The sequence below is a fragment of the Mustela erminea genome, chromosome 9, assembly GCF_009829155.1.
Source record: "Mustela erminea isolate mMusErm1 chromosome 9, mMusErm1.Pri, whole genome shotgun sequence".
NCBI lineage: Eukaryota > Metazoa > Chordata > Mammalia > Carnivora > Mustelidae > Mustela > Mustela erminea.
Window position 1 is genome coordinate 63,182,565 of NC_045622.1, and position 15,477 is coordinate 63,198,041.

General features: G+C 53.1%; 1 protein-coding gene across 4 annotated transcripts in view; it reads left to right on the forward strand.

The window, feature by feature from the left end:
- The window catches only part of TUB (TUB bipartite transcription factor), a 101,901-nt gene that overhangs the window by 28,589 nt on the left and 57,835 nt on the right, over positions 1-15,477 (forward strand). For 2 of the 4 annotated variants that reach the window (XM_032356851.1, XM_032356853.1), the window contains exons 1-3: positions 7,061-7,136; positions 10,449-10,533; positions 11,039-11,086. The exons of the other annotated variants lie outside the window; for them this stretch is intronic. In XM_032356851.1, coding sequence (XP_032212742.1) covers positions 7,076-7,136; positions 10,449-10,533; positions 11,039-11,086 — 194 coding nt within the window. In that variant the 5' untranslated portion in view covers positions 7,061-7,075. Of the gene's footprint in view, positions 1-7,060; positions 7,137-10,448; positions 10,534-11,038; positions 11,087-15,477 lie in introns of those variants that run through there. 4 annotated transcript variants of the gene reach the window in all.

The window sequence follows — 15,477 nt, forward strand, 5'->3', positions numbered from 1 at the left end:
GTGGGATTGAGCCCTGCATTGGGCTCTCTGCTCAGTGGAGAGCCTGCTTCCTCCTCTCTCTCTCTCTCTGCCTACTTGTGATCTCTGTCTGTCAAATAAAAAAATAAAAGAATTTTAAAAAAGAATTTAAAAAAAGAATTAAAAAAGAAAAAAAAAAAAGAATTCCCGAGCACATCTGAAGTGCAACAGACCCTTCCCTTCAGAATGGAACTCAGGCCCCCGCTGTTGAGAGATCACACAGAGGGAGCCATAGGGCCCAGCCTGCTGACCTAGTCCCTACTGCTGCTGAGTCAGAATGAGCAGAGAAGGTGGGAGACACTGGGCATTAGAGGGGCAAACCAGACCTGGGGGCAGCAGACCAACCACTGGGGCAAATAAGTTCACAAGCAGTTTACTCTGAGATAGATGTGATGCTTTGCCTGGGCCTTATGAAGCAGGGACATATGTTGGAAAGAGTGCTGTGAATCCAGGATTCAGGATTTCATTCTGGCTGCTCCATTAATTCCCATTCTGGCTCTGAGCAAGTCACTTGTCTCTCTGCACCTGTTTCCCTTGAAGCCGAAGAGGCTGGACTGCTTGACTGAGCCCTCTTTGAGTTCTGGTGTGCTGTGAGCACATGACCCATGGCCTTGCTCTGTGTTCTGTGGTTGGCAAGGCCAGGCTGGGGGGACAAGAATGGGGCAGGCTGGGATCAGAGGTCCTGGCCATAGCAGTCCCAGCTTCTGGATTGCTGGCAGGGGAGGCTGGATGTGGAGCCCTGGGTCGGGTGATTGGAGGTCCTGCTTTGTTCCAGAGCTTTGGAACGTAGCTACTTTTCTTTTTTGGATTTATGGCTAAATAGGACTAAACTGACTGTACTGGGGCAGATGGGAGGGGTGGGGCAGGGGGATGGGGGGATGGTCTGTCTCCCAGGCAGTTGGTGTGATTGGGACTGGGGGTGATAAGGGAGTCAAGACAGGAGCAAGTCATGGAGGTGAACCTTGCCCACGCTGAGGTTTGACGTTGTCAGGCAGTTTGGTTTCCCAGGTGGGGTGACAGGAAGCTTTAAAAAAAAAAAACCAAAAACCAGAAAGACCCTGGGGGTGGGGACATCATTTCTGTGGTCAAAGGTAGAAAGAAAGACACAGTCTGGAGGACCGTTCTTTTTAAGCAGGGACTCACAGGAACCCGTGGACACCTGACTCCTTCATTCTGAAAAATCTTGTGCCCTGATGACAGATAAATGCCAAGCCTGGGTATTGTGTGGGTCATTCTGACCCAGCATGGACTTGGGAGAACTGCACAAACCTTTTCTTTCCATCCTGAGCAACGTGGGCTATCCTGAAGTTGGAGCAGTTAGAGCTCCTGGCTCAGTTGTGTTCTCCTAATCTGTGCCCTGCTCGGAAACTGAGCAAATGTTTTGGTCTCCTCTAATATGAAGAGTAATGGGGTACCTGGGTGGCTCATTGGGTTAAGCCTCTACCTTCAACTCAGGTCATGATCTCAGGGTCCTGGGATGGAGCCACGCGGCAGGCTCTCTGCTCAGCAGGGAGTCTGCTTCTCCCCCACCCCCTCCTGCCTCTGCCTACTTGTGATCGATCACTCTCTCTGTGTCAAATAAATAAATAAATAAATAAATAAATTTAAAAAAAAATAAAGAGTAACAAAGAAAACCCTAGCTTTGTGTGTGTGTGTGTGTGTGTGTGTCTGATGCATGCCAGCCCAAGCTGTGGGGAAGTCAGTGGGCATTAGAGAACAGCTTGCTCATGCTGTGGCTAAAGGTGGCAGACTTCTGCACATCTAATGATGCTAGAACTGTGCAGGTGGGGGGGAAGAAGGGTCCTGCATCCAAGAACATTTGGAATCTGGCAGGGCCTGCATCAGGGTAACGGGGACCCAGTATTATCTTCTTGCAAGGTCACATTCCTCAGCAAAGATTTAATCCCACCCCGGCTTTACCTCTGGGCCCTCTCCAGTCCTGCAGCCCTGCTAATCACCATGCGGGGAATGCCACAGTGCACCAAGAGGGCACTGTCCCAGCGCCGGCCCCTCCCTCCACAGTCTGGGTGGCCCTGTGGGGGTGGGGACAGTCTGGGTGACATTCCTTCTTTCCATCACCAAGTGTCAGAGAGCCAGTGTAATGCTGGTCTGGGCTCCTCTGGGAGAAGGCTTCTGAGAGTGTGTTTTTCATACAACTGAGTGTGTGCGCCAGTAATTATGTATCTGGGGTATGAGCACATTGTGTCAGGGTGTGTGTGCACACTGCGTGTACATGGATGAGTTTGTGCACCTTTGCAGGGAGCTGCCTGTGTGCCACCAGGAGTGGTGATGTGGACGTGTGTGTCATGTATATGAATGAAAGCAGGGGTGCCAGAGAGAACTGACTTGGGGGGGGCAGTGGGAAGGGGAGACTGGTTTGCTCTCTCCCTCCTTCTTCCCCTTGGGAAGTGGGGGGAGGATGTGTACACCCCCTTCCCCTTCTACAAGACTAGGTACAGTGGGGGTCATGAACCTGGACAGCTTCTTCGAGGCTGGGGGGCTGCAGAAGTACCTGGGAACTAAGCAAGGCACTGGGACGCAGGAGGGGCCACTTAGACGCGGGAGCTGATAGATGTCTGTGTGATCTTGGGTGATGAGCTGTGGGGGAGGGCGGTGGAGGACCCTCCTTTGCACTCCCAGTCCAGCCCAAAGGAGCTGGGAGTGGGAACCCTGTCTCTGCCATGAGGGGCTCTGGGGCAATCTGGGGCGCATCAATGTTGGATGAGCCCGCGCTGCCTTCACGCGGCCTCGATACCATCTTCCATGGTCTCACTTTTAGTGTAACCAGAGAGCCCAGGGCTCAGCCCGAGTCTACCACTGGCGATCTTCTCACCACGGCACCACCCGCGGGGGGACGGCAGCTGGGGTGGGGAGGCCGGGGCGGTTCTGATGGACTGTCCCGGGACCGGGTGGGGGCCAGCCGGGCCCTGCCTGGGCAGGGGAGTCAGTTGGTTCCAGCCTGGCCTCCACAGCCCCTGAGTCCTGGTGCCAGGTTACACCTCCTCCCACCTCAGGCCACCTCATGGTCCTAGGGGTGTCATCTGTCCAGCGACGTGTTCTTAGGGCATTTTAGTCCCATCCCTCCAGCCAACTTTAGGAGTTTCCTGCTTGGGAAGGGGCTGGAGGGGCATCAGCTAGAGGGACAGAGACCCCCTAGGGGAAGGAAGGGGAGTCGCAGCAACTGCGTGGAGCCTCCTGCTGCAGGTGAGTGTCCAGAGCCCTGAGTGCATGCTGGGGAATGGGGAGGGACGGACTGAGGTCTGGGGGTCCCCACCGGCCATGCTGCTCACCACCCCGACCTTTTCTACTCCAGCCCCCGCACCTTACACCTTGTGACCCCACACCCAGCCTTGCCCTAAGAGGCAGCGCCCAGGAAGTGGACCAGTGCCCCACGGAGCATCTGCTACAAGCTGGCATGTTGGGCTGTGGCCTTGGTGGGGGGTCCAACATGGACAACCGCTATGGTGGGCGGGGAGATTGGTTTGGATCAGCAGCCTGTTTTTGTAAAACAGCTTAAGGGGACACGGGAGTTCCTGTTCGTTTACATATTGTCTTTGGCTCTTTTCCCATCTTGGCCTCAGAGCTCAGTACAGCTCAGCTTGCAAGCCCGGAATAGGTACTATCTGGCCCTCGAAGAAAACGCTTGCCCACCACCCCCATTACGTAGTCTGCAGTCCTCTCTCCTTTTTACCCTTCACCTGGGCCTCCCTCTTGCCTTCCTCCGCATGCCCCACACCACTGGCTCACCCAGGCTGAGCGCTCTCCACACCCAGGAACACAGACTTGGGGGACCACCCCTTCACACCTTGTCACTGCTACTTTCCCTGTTAAGAAAGGAAAGTAACCGGGGGCCGCAAGTATTCCCAGATCCGGTAGGTTACCTGATAGCTGAGGATTGAGACCTGCAGCACCCCTGCCTAACCCTAGGCTGAAAGTGAGCCAATTCCTAGGCCACAGGAGCAGGTTTGGGGAGCTGACCACGAGCACCTAATTCTGGCACCCGGGAGGCTGAGCAGGCCAATTCTTGGTGTGGGCTTCCTGTCTTCTCTCCCTGTGGGCCAGGCCAGGAGCAGGTGACAGCTGAGGTCCCAGTGGAATGGTGGGGATACAGTGCTGTGTGAACAGGTAATTATAGGGCACCAGAATGCTCTGGAGGGAGCCAGGGAGCTCCAGAGGCAGGGGCCTTCCCCTGCCTGCTGTCTTAGAGCTTCCAGACTCCTGGGGCCCATTGTGCCCTCTTTATTCCAATCCTCAGGCCTCTGTGAACAAGACTAAACCCTGTTCCTCAGTTCCTGTTCACACAGCTGAGTTCAGGGAAAGAACAGGAGCTCAGGGAAAGCCCAGGGCCTTGAGACAGAGCTGCATTCCTGCTGCGCCATCACTAGGTGGCACCCTCGAGGCATCAGCGCCGGCGCCTGCTGGGGAGGGCGCTGCCCGTTCTGACCCTCAACTCTTTTTTTTTTTTTTAAACATTTTATTTATTTATTTGACAGACAGAGATCACAAGTAGGCAGAGAGAGAGAGGAGGAAGCAGGCTCCCTGCTGAGCAGAGAGCCCAATGTGGGGCTTGATCCCAGGACCCTGGGATCATGACCCGAGCTGAAAGCAGAGGCTTTAACCCACTGAGCCACCAAGGCGCCCCTGACCCTCAACTCTTAAGTCTAACCACAGCCTTCAAGGATGTCGTCCCCACATTCTGAATCCTGCCAGGTCTGCCCAGCTCTGTCTGCCCATTGAGGCAGCTCAATGATAGCTCCAGACTCTGTCATTCAGGGCATTTCTACCTGAAAGTCAGAGGGGTCGTTAGGGATGACTTGCAGTCCCACTGATTATTACCTTCTTATCCTCGTCCTCCCCAGGGCTCCCTGAAGGCAGGGACCATCTTAGTCTCTGGAGCACAGGGCTGGGCACAGCAGAGAGGGTGTGTGGTGGGGAGTGATGGACACTAGAGAGAGTGTTGCCATCACTGCTCGCTTCTGGGGCAGGTGTGCTGGAGGGAATTGACTCTGTGAGGGGCAGGGGTGGGGAAAGACTGGCGTGCTCTCTCCCTCCCTCTTCTTGCCCTGAGCCTTGGGAAATGGGGGAGGATGGGTCCAATCTCCCTTCCCCCTTCCCCTGGTGCAAGACTAGGTGTGGTGGGGGCCATGAGCCTGCTGTGCCTCTCTGCCAGGCAGTTTCTACTGTAGCTGAGCCAGATGCCCTGGCTGTCCTGCTGGGAAGCTGGGTGGGGGCTGAGGGATCCAGGCATCTGGGAGGGGAGCTGCTTCAGAGACAGGAGTAGCCTTCCCTCTCTGGTCTGGTTCTGTTGGTGCCAGCATTCTAGGGGGCCTCTAGAGAGGAAGAGGTGCCCAGGGGACACAAGCTGGGGCCCTAGGAAGTTGCTTGTTTCTGGGGAGAGTTTCCAGGCATACCTGCCATTGTCTGGCACTGGGAGCAAGCCCACGCTCATCAGAAACAGAGCTAGAGGCTGGGACAGACTCTCACATTGATGGTGGCCTTGTGCCTCTCACCTGGCTCCAGCTCAGGCCATTCCAGGAGCCTTCCAGTCCAACAGCGCCCAACTCTGTGGTTGTCCTAGTGTCCCAGTTGGAGGTCTGGAGGGCTGCATCTGTGTTGGGGAGGACAGCCACCCCCATCCCCAAGCATCTGCTTCTGTTAGCTAGGGGTGATGTCAACAAGGGACCTGTACCCAGCCCCAGGGCAGACGGACCGTGCCAGCGAGGTGTGAGTTCTGGATCCTGCCTAGAGACAAAGGATGATTGTCAAGTGTCCCTCACCCACCGCAGTTCCTAGGAAGGAGAGTGGAGACCATGTCCCACTGAGGCAGCGGAGGCCACGCCAGTTTGTGCTCTTGGGTATGACCCTGGGAAGGGGCCCCTTGCAGACTCTTCCCCCGAGGGACTGACAGTGACACGCAGGTGCCATTTGTCTGCCTGGAACAGGCTCCATCGTAAGACTGGCATCGTTCACTGGGGTAATTACTGGTTTGGGTTCGATTTCCATTCAAAACAGTCATCCCAGCCTGAGCCGGGTGTCAGATCTGAAGGTTGATTATTAGTAACATTTATCAACAGCCTCTCTCAGCTACAGGCAATTACAGCTAATCTGCTGCTCCTGCTCCCTGTCGCAGGGAACTGCCAGCCTCTTCCCTGCCCGCCCCCTCCATTCCCTGCTCCCCTCTCTCCTTCTTCCCTCCCCTCCCCTAAGCAGCCAGCCCAAGGGAGGGCAGGAGATAGGAACCATCTTCTGAGTCACCATCACCCCCACATGCAGGGGCCCCTGCGCACGCTGGGCACCTAGGCTCTTCATCGGCCGTCTTGGTGTTGCCGGGTCTCGGGAAGTCTGAATCCGACTCTGTCAGAACTGAGAGGAATCCCTGCTCCTGGTCCTCTGACATATTTCCGCCTGCAGCAGGGGCCCTCTTGCCCCTGACTCCTCTGTCCTCCCCTTCAGGCCCAAGACTAGCGTGAGGCACATGGGGTTATTTACTTCAGGTACAAAATTTAGGGGACCACTGAAAAGCCCAGTGATTGACATAACTAAGATTTCAATACAATACTTTTGAAAATCGAAGTTGAAGCAAAAACATCAAAGTTAATGCAAAAACAAAGTTAATGCAAAAAACGAAATCAGAATGTGAATAGAGGGTCTAACCCTTGATTGCAGGACTTGGCCTTACCACCTCACATTGATTCCAGTGGCCCCGACCCCCCTAGAACCCTGACATTGTTTAAAGTTTGGTTGTTGTGTGTATGGGGGGTATATTTCGCATTCATTTCGACTTGAAATATTATCTTCAAAGACTCAGATGGCTGAGTCTTTTGGCACCTCATTCAGCTCCCCCTCATTTCCTGTCGGGCCCTAACCCCTACTCCCTTCGTTTCTTCCTGTCTGCTACCTCTGGTCAGGGCTGAGCTTCTCTCTGAGTGGGGCCCCAACCCTGGGCTGGCTTCCTGGTGCGCATCCTCTCCTCCATCCCTCAGGACCTGCTTCGGCCTTCAGACCCCTCCAAGAGGCCCGCAGGTTGCCATGGTAACTGCCAGTACTTGCAGCAGTCATGGGCGGACAGAACCTGGAGGTCTCCCTCCCGTCCCATGATCGCATCCAGCCAGGGCTGGGTAAGTGCCTGCATGCCTGACAGAGTCCCTGATGCGCGAATCTCAGAGGCAGCTCACACATTCTGTGCGTGTGTGGAGAGGGAGCGAGTCCCCTCTTTCGAAGTCCATCCCAGGAAGAGGACAGCATGGGGCTAAGGGAAGGCCATGAAGGTCTGCGACAGGGAGGCAGAGCGCTGAAATAAGTGTGGGTGCTGGCTACCAGGCTCCTGCAGAGGGCAGGCCTGCTTCCCTGAAGGCTTTCCTTTTGCAGAGCAGAAGCTGAGGGCTGACCCCCTTGCATGGAAGGCTGCCCGCCCTCCCCTCGCCCTTTCCCCCCAAACCCAGGCCGGGCTCAGCTTGCCTCAGGGCGAAATAGACGTTTCAGGAAGATCAACATGGAAGGGGTGCCCAGGATGCCCAGTCCCCTCTGGGTCTTGGGGCATTGTCATGTCAAGGTCCAGAGCCAGGAAGTTCAGCCACTCTGTGTCCAGTTGCTGTCCCTGGAGGATGCCCGAGTGTCTCAGGAGAGTCATGCTAGAAGCACTCCTGTGAGCTCCCTTCCCAGGCTTCCACAGCACCACAGAGTCTCTGTCACCTGGCCTGGCGGTCTGTCACCCAGCGCCTCCTCTGCCACTTACTAGGCAAGTCACTTCCTCCCTGGGCCTCAGTTTCCTCTTGTGAGAAATACGGATGATCGTGCCCTCTCTCGAGGGCTGTGCTCACCGGTGAGAGCTAACCTAGGTAACAGCGCTTTGACCTAAAAAGCCCTGTGACAGATGGAAAAGTCATGTTCTGTGGGGCTCTGGAGGACAGAACTGGAACCAAAGGGAAGTGTGTTTGGGCTTGAAGTGAAGAAGAAATCGCCAACACCCAAGATGGAGGGACCACTCTAGAAGGTGTGAGCTCTCTGAGGCTGGAAATGTGTTTGGAGGGGTTTATAACTTGTCCATTAGCTTAGCTTCCAAGGACTTCCTGCCCCTGGGTGTGACCTCGAGTGTGACTTCTCCCAGCATGTCCAGAAGCCACCCCAACACCAACACCACCTCCACCCCCATCAGCCTAGAGGTGAGGACGCTGGCTTCACTGGCTTTTTCCTGTTGTACATTCCTGTTGTTGCCTTCCTGTATGGACCAGTGTAGAAACCAGAGAACTTGAGTGGGAATGAGAACAGGAGGACCTTGTGTCTGAGGAAGTACTGACCTAAGCATGGGTTTGAGATGCCCTCAGACTGGAAAGTTCTGTTCTGCCTGCAATAGGACAGAAGACTTCTGAAAGAGAAGTTAGGAGAGATGGAGGGATGAGGTCTCGAGCTCCAGATGGGTACACACGTATGCTCCCCTGCCTGAAAATTGCCCCATGCTGCACATCTGCGCACGAACGCTATGTGCTGACTTCCTCACACGGGCTTTGGAAAGAGCCATAGGCATGGAGTTGGGAGACCTGTCTTGGAGCGTCCTCCCTCTGAGCCTGATTTTTCCATCTGTGACATGACAGGGAGGAGTTGAGGTGCCCTCTCAGCTGATGGTCTGGGATCTCTAGCTTTCTGGAGCCCATGAGAGTTACATCGTCTCTGTGGCACCTTATGGTATCTCCATGAGTCTCTGTCTGTCTGCTGGGCAGACCTCTGGGGCCGAGGTTTTCAGATCTAGTCAGAGTGAAGTCGGCAATGTCCAGTTTTGCATCTAGACATCATTTTCCCCTCAGAAGTTTGAGATTACATCCCAAAGATTCCTCATTATCGATCTAGGCACCTCATTGAAAGTCTGGGTATCATTTTTGCGAGAACATGGCCAGGGATGGGCAAGAAAGGGGAAGTGAAGTGGTGGAGGTAGGGGAGAGAGGAGAGGTGATGTGATCCGGGAGTTAGCGTGGGCGCCTGGTCTAAGAGGATTCGAGGGGTCCACCGGGCTTGGGCAGAGTACATGCATGGGCTTAACTTCTGTCCTGAGGCAGCAGGGAGATTCTGAAGAGTTTAAGCAGGGTCTGGAGAAAAGGATCAGATTTGTGTTTAGAACTTTTACTCTTGTGCCAGTGGAGGAGGGCCTTGAGGGGAGCAAATTGGAGACAGACACTGTCCTGAAGCCAAGATCTGAGCAACAAGGATGCCCTCCTGAGAATGTGGACCTAGGGAAGGGAGTAGACAGATGCCAGCTGGCTGACATCAAAAGGGCTTCATGGTTGCAGGCCTGGGCAGGGAAGATGGAAGGAAAAAGCAGGAAGCTATACTGGCACCTTGGGGGCCTGCTGTGTCACTCACGGCAGATGGAGATGGAGTAGATAAGATAAATCTTACACAGAAGATAAGATTCACTGGAAGTCCTAAGCAGCATACCTCAGTTGTGAGCTGCTGTGTGGGACATCCACCGGGAAGTGTCCAGAGAGCAGGTGGATGGAGAGTTCTGGAGTTTAGGAGAGGAGAGGGCCCACCATGAAGGCATGGACATTCGTGGGTTGTGGGACGTGGGTGGCCCAGTTGGTTGAGCATTCGACTCTTGACTGGGGCTCAGATCATGGTCTCAGGGGTATGAGGTCCAGCCCCCCATCAGGCTCTGTGCTGGGTGTGGAGCTTGCTTCAGATTCTCTCTCTCTCTCTCCTCCAACATATGCTCTCTCTCTCTCTCCCACTTTCCCTCTCCTCTTTCTCTGTCTCTCAAAAAAAAAAGGGTGTGTGTGTGGGAGGTGAAGCCCTATGAGGGGGAAGATCACTCAGGTGCCTCTTAAGGGGAGTGGGAGGACAAGAGGCTAAGGACAGAGACGACGAAATCCTAGATACCCCATCAGTCTCTCGAAGACGCACCAGCATAGAGTCGGCTCCCAACCCAGGACAGGCCACAGAGAGCACAGGGAATGTGTTTTCTGGCTGTGGTTCCTCCAGATGGGGACTTTGTCCTCAGGGCACCTGGCTCTGCCTGAGTTGCTATAGTAACCACGGATGCAGGCATATAGGGTCTCTGTGTTGCCATGGAAACAAGCAGCTGGGTGTCCCTGAGTGGCATGGCCACTGAGGCCTTGGGGATTCAGGCTGGTCTTGAAGGGCTTGGGAGGGGGCCTGTGACCAGCTGAGAGGGTTTCTGTGTCCCAGTGAATCCTCGATGGTTGTTGTTAGTGTGACCGTTGCCACAGTGATGGAGGGAGACACCCAGGTGGCTTGTGGCAGCTTCAGTGGTGAGCTGAGTAGTAGAAGGAATGGCAACAGGCCCCAGGTCTTCACGTGCAGCCTGAAGCAGCACCAGCCTCTGGACTCCCCCAGCCTCTGGTTGCCATGGAGGGTAGGACCCTCTGCTTTCTTCCTGGGTTTGCACCGTTTTGCCGAGACAGGGGTTTTGTTCCCAGGAGGCACTCCCCGGCCCATGGGATCTCAGCATTCAAAGCGACAAAGGAAGGCTGGGCCCCTGAAACGGGGCCACCGAGGAGATCGGTAAGCATTCAGTACCCCTGCCTTTAGCCCGAGGACCCCACCCTTGGGCCCACCCTGCCCACCCACCCTCATGGACCTCACCCCTTCCCCGTCACCACATGGGGTCCCGCAGTCCTCCCACAGCCTCAGGCTCTAGACAGGAGAACAGGGAGGCTCTGCTTCTCCTGCCCCAGATCGGAGAGGTTTCCTCCACCATGCGAGCGAGGCCTTGGCCCTTGGCAGCTCTGCACTCCTGCCCTCTGTCTGTTCTGGTGGGTTCCTCTTCCCAGTCTCCACCCGGCCCCCCTGCTTTGTCCCCAGCTCTGCTCATTACTGTCCTCATTCTGGGCTGCCTGCTTGCTGTCCCAGAGCTCCCCCAACCTGATCCCACTGGCTTCCCAGCTGAAGTGGCCAAGGCCAAGGCCCTGAGAGAGGCCTTGAGTGACCATTGTCTGGGCAGGCAAGGGGCAGGAATGAAGAAGGGAGGCAACAAGGGCGTAGAGTCACCCCTTCTTTTCCCCCTCAGGAGAACAACCAGGAGGAAGTACTGGAAGGAAGGAAGGGAGATCGCTCGGTGAGCTGGCAGGGGAAGAGGGAGCGCTGGCTGGGAGAGGGCCATTCACAGGAAACTACAGGGAGGTGGAGGGGAGGACACGGGCAGCTCTGTGGCCGTGGACCCCATACGTGCTGGGGGGGGTGTGTGAAATAGGGCCTAGGGGAGGTGTGACCCCAAGCAAAGGCCATACTCACTATGGCTCTTATGACCTTTGTTTGTTCCTCTTAGATCCCTCTGTGGTCCTTCTGCCCTACTCCAGCCAGGTGGTGCTGCACAGAGTCCCAGGCTCTGCTCCCCAGCCTATCCTGGGACTCTGGGCCAGGCCTTCCCCAGAGAGCAGGTGTCCTCAAGCTGTGGCCCAGGACCACTGAGGGAATTCCTTCCCACTCTCCACATACCCAGCCCCCCATGTGACTTGCACAAGGCTGGCAACCTGTGCCTGTCTTCTACAGTCACAAAGTGGGTCTTTCCCAAGACTCCTGAGGGGACCTCGTTTGTTCTTCACTGATGTCAAGGGCTCTAGGATCTATCGTTGGCCCAAAGGATAGGCAGAAACAGCTACTTGTGGAAGAGGGGGCTCAGTCCTGGGTACACATGAGGCAACATGATGGGGTTCAGCTGAAGCGTGGGGTGCTGAGGGTTCCTGGTACCTGAGGACTCTGCCTGCCTTCCAGGGACCTGGCCAGAGAAATATGGGGGCATCTGGAGTTCTCATGAATGTTGGGCCTGGGCTTCTGATAAGGCTTGTGACGAATGTGCCCTGAAAGGGAAGCTCTGTGGAGAGCCATGGGTCTCTGGTATGGCTGCATGGCTGGGGCCTCCTGTGTTCTCCTTTTCAACACAGAGCCTCAAACCAGGTTGACCTTTTAGCCTAAAGAGAATCTGATGCAGAGAAAGATGGGAGGCATGGGGGAGGGGTGCCACTTGAGCTTACTTCAGAGGCTCTCAGGAAGGAGGAGGAGGAGGGATGCAGGGAGTGAACCCCAGAGGGTTGCCTCTGTGTATGACTGTCATGAAGCTTGAAGACCTCTGCTCATTTGTCTCCTGCAGCTCTTGCCTTCTGAGCGCTGTGAGCTGATGAACATCTCCTTCCTCCACCCCGCCCCCGTAGACCAGCAAGACTGCAAGTCTTTGAGATCCCACTGCCCTTGTTGAAGAGGCAAACCGAGGCCTCAGGGCAGGGTCACACTGCAAGTTCATGGCAGAGTCAGGACTAGAACCCAGGCCCCCTACTCAAGGCTCTTTCTCTTCACTGAAGGCCAGGGAGCCAGCCTTGCTGGATGGGAGTCCAGGGGCTTACTGGGAGTGTGTGGTCTTTTGGTTATGGCCTTGCTTCTAGTAGATGGAGGCTGTGAGCATGCTGTGACATGTATCTGGCTGATGGCTAGCTGGTGAGTGCGCCTGGCAATCCTGAGTTTCTAGGAATCAGTGCCTCGTGACCCGGGCTCTCAACACCACTCTGGCTCTTCCATGTTTAAAGGCCCTGCCAGTATCCCTTAAAACCTGTGTGATTCAAGATGGTGCCAAGAAGCATGATGATTCACGTGTGGCCAGTCCTGGAATGGTACACGGGGCTGCACCTAGATGGAGAAGGGAGGGGAGGAGCTGGGCAGCCTTGAGGATGATGGTGGAGTTATAAGGCTGTATCTCTGCAGGCTGGGAATAGTCGTAATTAAGGCCAAAGTTAGATGATCCAGCCATGTAAGGACCCAGACAGAAAAGGGATTTTGTCACAGAGTTTTTGTCCTAGGTTCTACCATCATACCAGGGGCTTCCATGCCTATGAAGACAGTCCTCCAAATCCTGGCTTCTGAGCTACTTGTTGCTTCAACTCACTGACCGTCAACGTCTATTTCAGCAACCCATGACCATGATCTGGTCGTCATTTGACACCATTCCACCTCTGAAGTTTTAATCTCCATGTACCTCCTATGTGCTCTGCCTCCCTTACCTCTACCATATCTGTTCTTAGAATACTTCAGTCTCCTGCCTCTTACTTTCCCCCTCCCCACAAATCAGCTTTTGTTCCCCTCCAATCTGGACACTATGGCCTGTTACTTGAACTGCTCACCATTCACCATCTGGCCCCATAGCCTCCCACCCCAACCCTAGAATGTGGTAACTGCCTGTTAAGCCAGTCCTGGTTGATAGGGCTGAGATGGGGGGGTGGGGGGAATCCCTTCATGAATTGACACTGGCCCAACTTCATGGTCCATAGCCTTAGCTGAGACCCCAGCAGTGCCCAGCAGGCCCGCTGTCTACATCTACCCCAACCACACACTCCCCACCTCCGCCCAGCTATTTCAGAACTCTCACATACCCTTCTGCTTTTCCATACCACAGCTTCCCCAATCACCCCCAGCAGCTGACCTAGACTCTCTCTTTATAAGGAAAAGAAGACTTACCAGGGGGTAATTTCTTTAACTTCTGCCCTGGGCTCCAAACTGACCTGAATCCATGGCCATCTATGCCTCTGGCCCTATTATACTGAGAGGGAGCTCCTCTTCCAGTTAGCCTCTCCACCAGAGATCTGGTAACTCTCCCCTTGACCCCAACCCAAAGAACCCCCTTCTGTTGCTCATTCCTTGTCCCCTTCATCTTCATCGTCTCCACTCTCCTAGCTCCTTCCACTTTAACTCAGTTAAGAAACAAAACAAAAATACCTTGATTTTACAACCTCCCCTGTCACCACCTACTCTTTTCAGCCAAGCCTGTTGAAATAAAAATCTGGGTTTATTATTTCCATCTCCTCAACTCCTGCTCAGTCCGCTGGCTTCTGTTCCCACTATCCACCCATTTCTCATGCCCATGTCTCTAGTGATTCTTTCCATAAATCCTGCTACAGCCTGTGAGGTCCTGGTTCATCTCAGCAGCATTTGATGTAGCTGAGCACACTCTGCCTTTTGAAGCATGCTTCTCTTGGGTTCCATGACCTCCCACTCCTTTTTTGTCTCCTATTCTGATAGTTATTTCTCTATTTGCTTCTTAAGAGTTTCTTCTTCTGTTCACCCTGACAGTGCTGAAGTGGCCCAGCATTCTGTCCTGCTGTCTTTTCTCTCTTATACTTGTTTCTGCTAATCTAACTGGTAGCCATGGCTTCAACTTCCATCTCTAAGCTGATGACTATAGCTACCACCGAGACATTTCTCCTCCGTTTCTTTTTTCCTTTTTAAATCTATTACCTTCTGCAACATGTGTTTTGAAGCTCTGTTCTTAGATGTATAAACATTTAAGGTTGTTATATCTTCTCAAGAAGTTAATCCCTTCATTAATATGAAATGTTCTTCATCTCTGGTAATAATTCCAGTTGGATGTATAATCACTCTGGCTTTCTGTTGACTAGTGTTTGCATGGCATATCTTTTTCTATCCTTGTATGTTTAATCTCCCTGACTTCACATTTTAAACTGTCTTTTTTTTTTAAGAAAACATGTAATTGTGTTATTTTTATCTAATTTGACAAATTTTACTTTTTAATTGAAATATTTAGACCATTTACATTTAATGTTGTTATCAATATGGTTGATATCTTTCCATTGGTATTTTATTTGTCCTACTTGTTCTTTGCTTCTTTGTCTTCTTTTTCTTTTTTTTTTTTGCTTTCTTTTAGATTGGGGGGGGATTGGTGAATCTATTTTAATAATCTCCAATCTTAGCTTATTAGTCATAAATCTTCTTTTGTTTGTTTTTATTAGTGGTTGCTTAGCATTTGCGTTACACATCTTCAACCTTAAAATAATATACCACTCATGAGTATCATTGAGAACGTTAGAACAGTACACTTTATTCCTCCTTTCTTTCTTTTGAGCTATTGTCATGCTTTTTGCTTTTAGCTATGATACACACCCAACAATTTTTTTTTTATTTTTGCTTTAAACAGGCAGTGGTCTCTTTTTAAAAAAATAACATCTTTCTTGGGATGAATTTCACATACCATGGAATTCACCAATATGTAGTATACAGGTCAATGGGTTTTAGGTTGTGCAGCCATCACTACAATCAGTTTTAGAACATTTTAATTATCTCTTCCCACCAAAAAGCTGCATATCCATCAGCTGACACACCCCCTTCTTCTACTCACCCTTAGCCGTAGGCTACTGCTAACTTATTTTCTCTACAGATTTGCCTATTATGGACATTTCATATGAATGAAATCATATAATATGTGGACTTTGTGACTAGCTTCTTTCCTTAGCAGAATGTTTTCAGGACTCATTTGTGTTGTAGTACATCTCAATAGTTCATTTCTTGGGGCATCTGGGTGGCTCAGTTGGCTAAGCAGCTGCCTTTGGCTCAGGTCATGGTCTCAGGGTCCTGGGATGGAGCCCCGAATCAGGCTCCCTGCTCAGCAGAAAACCTGCTTCTCCCTCTCTGCCTGCCACTCTGCTTACCTGTGTGCGCGCAAGTGCT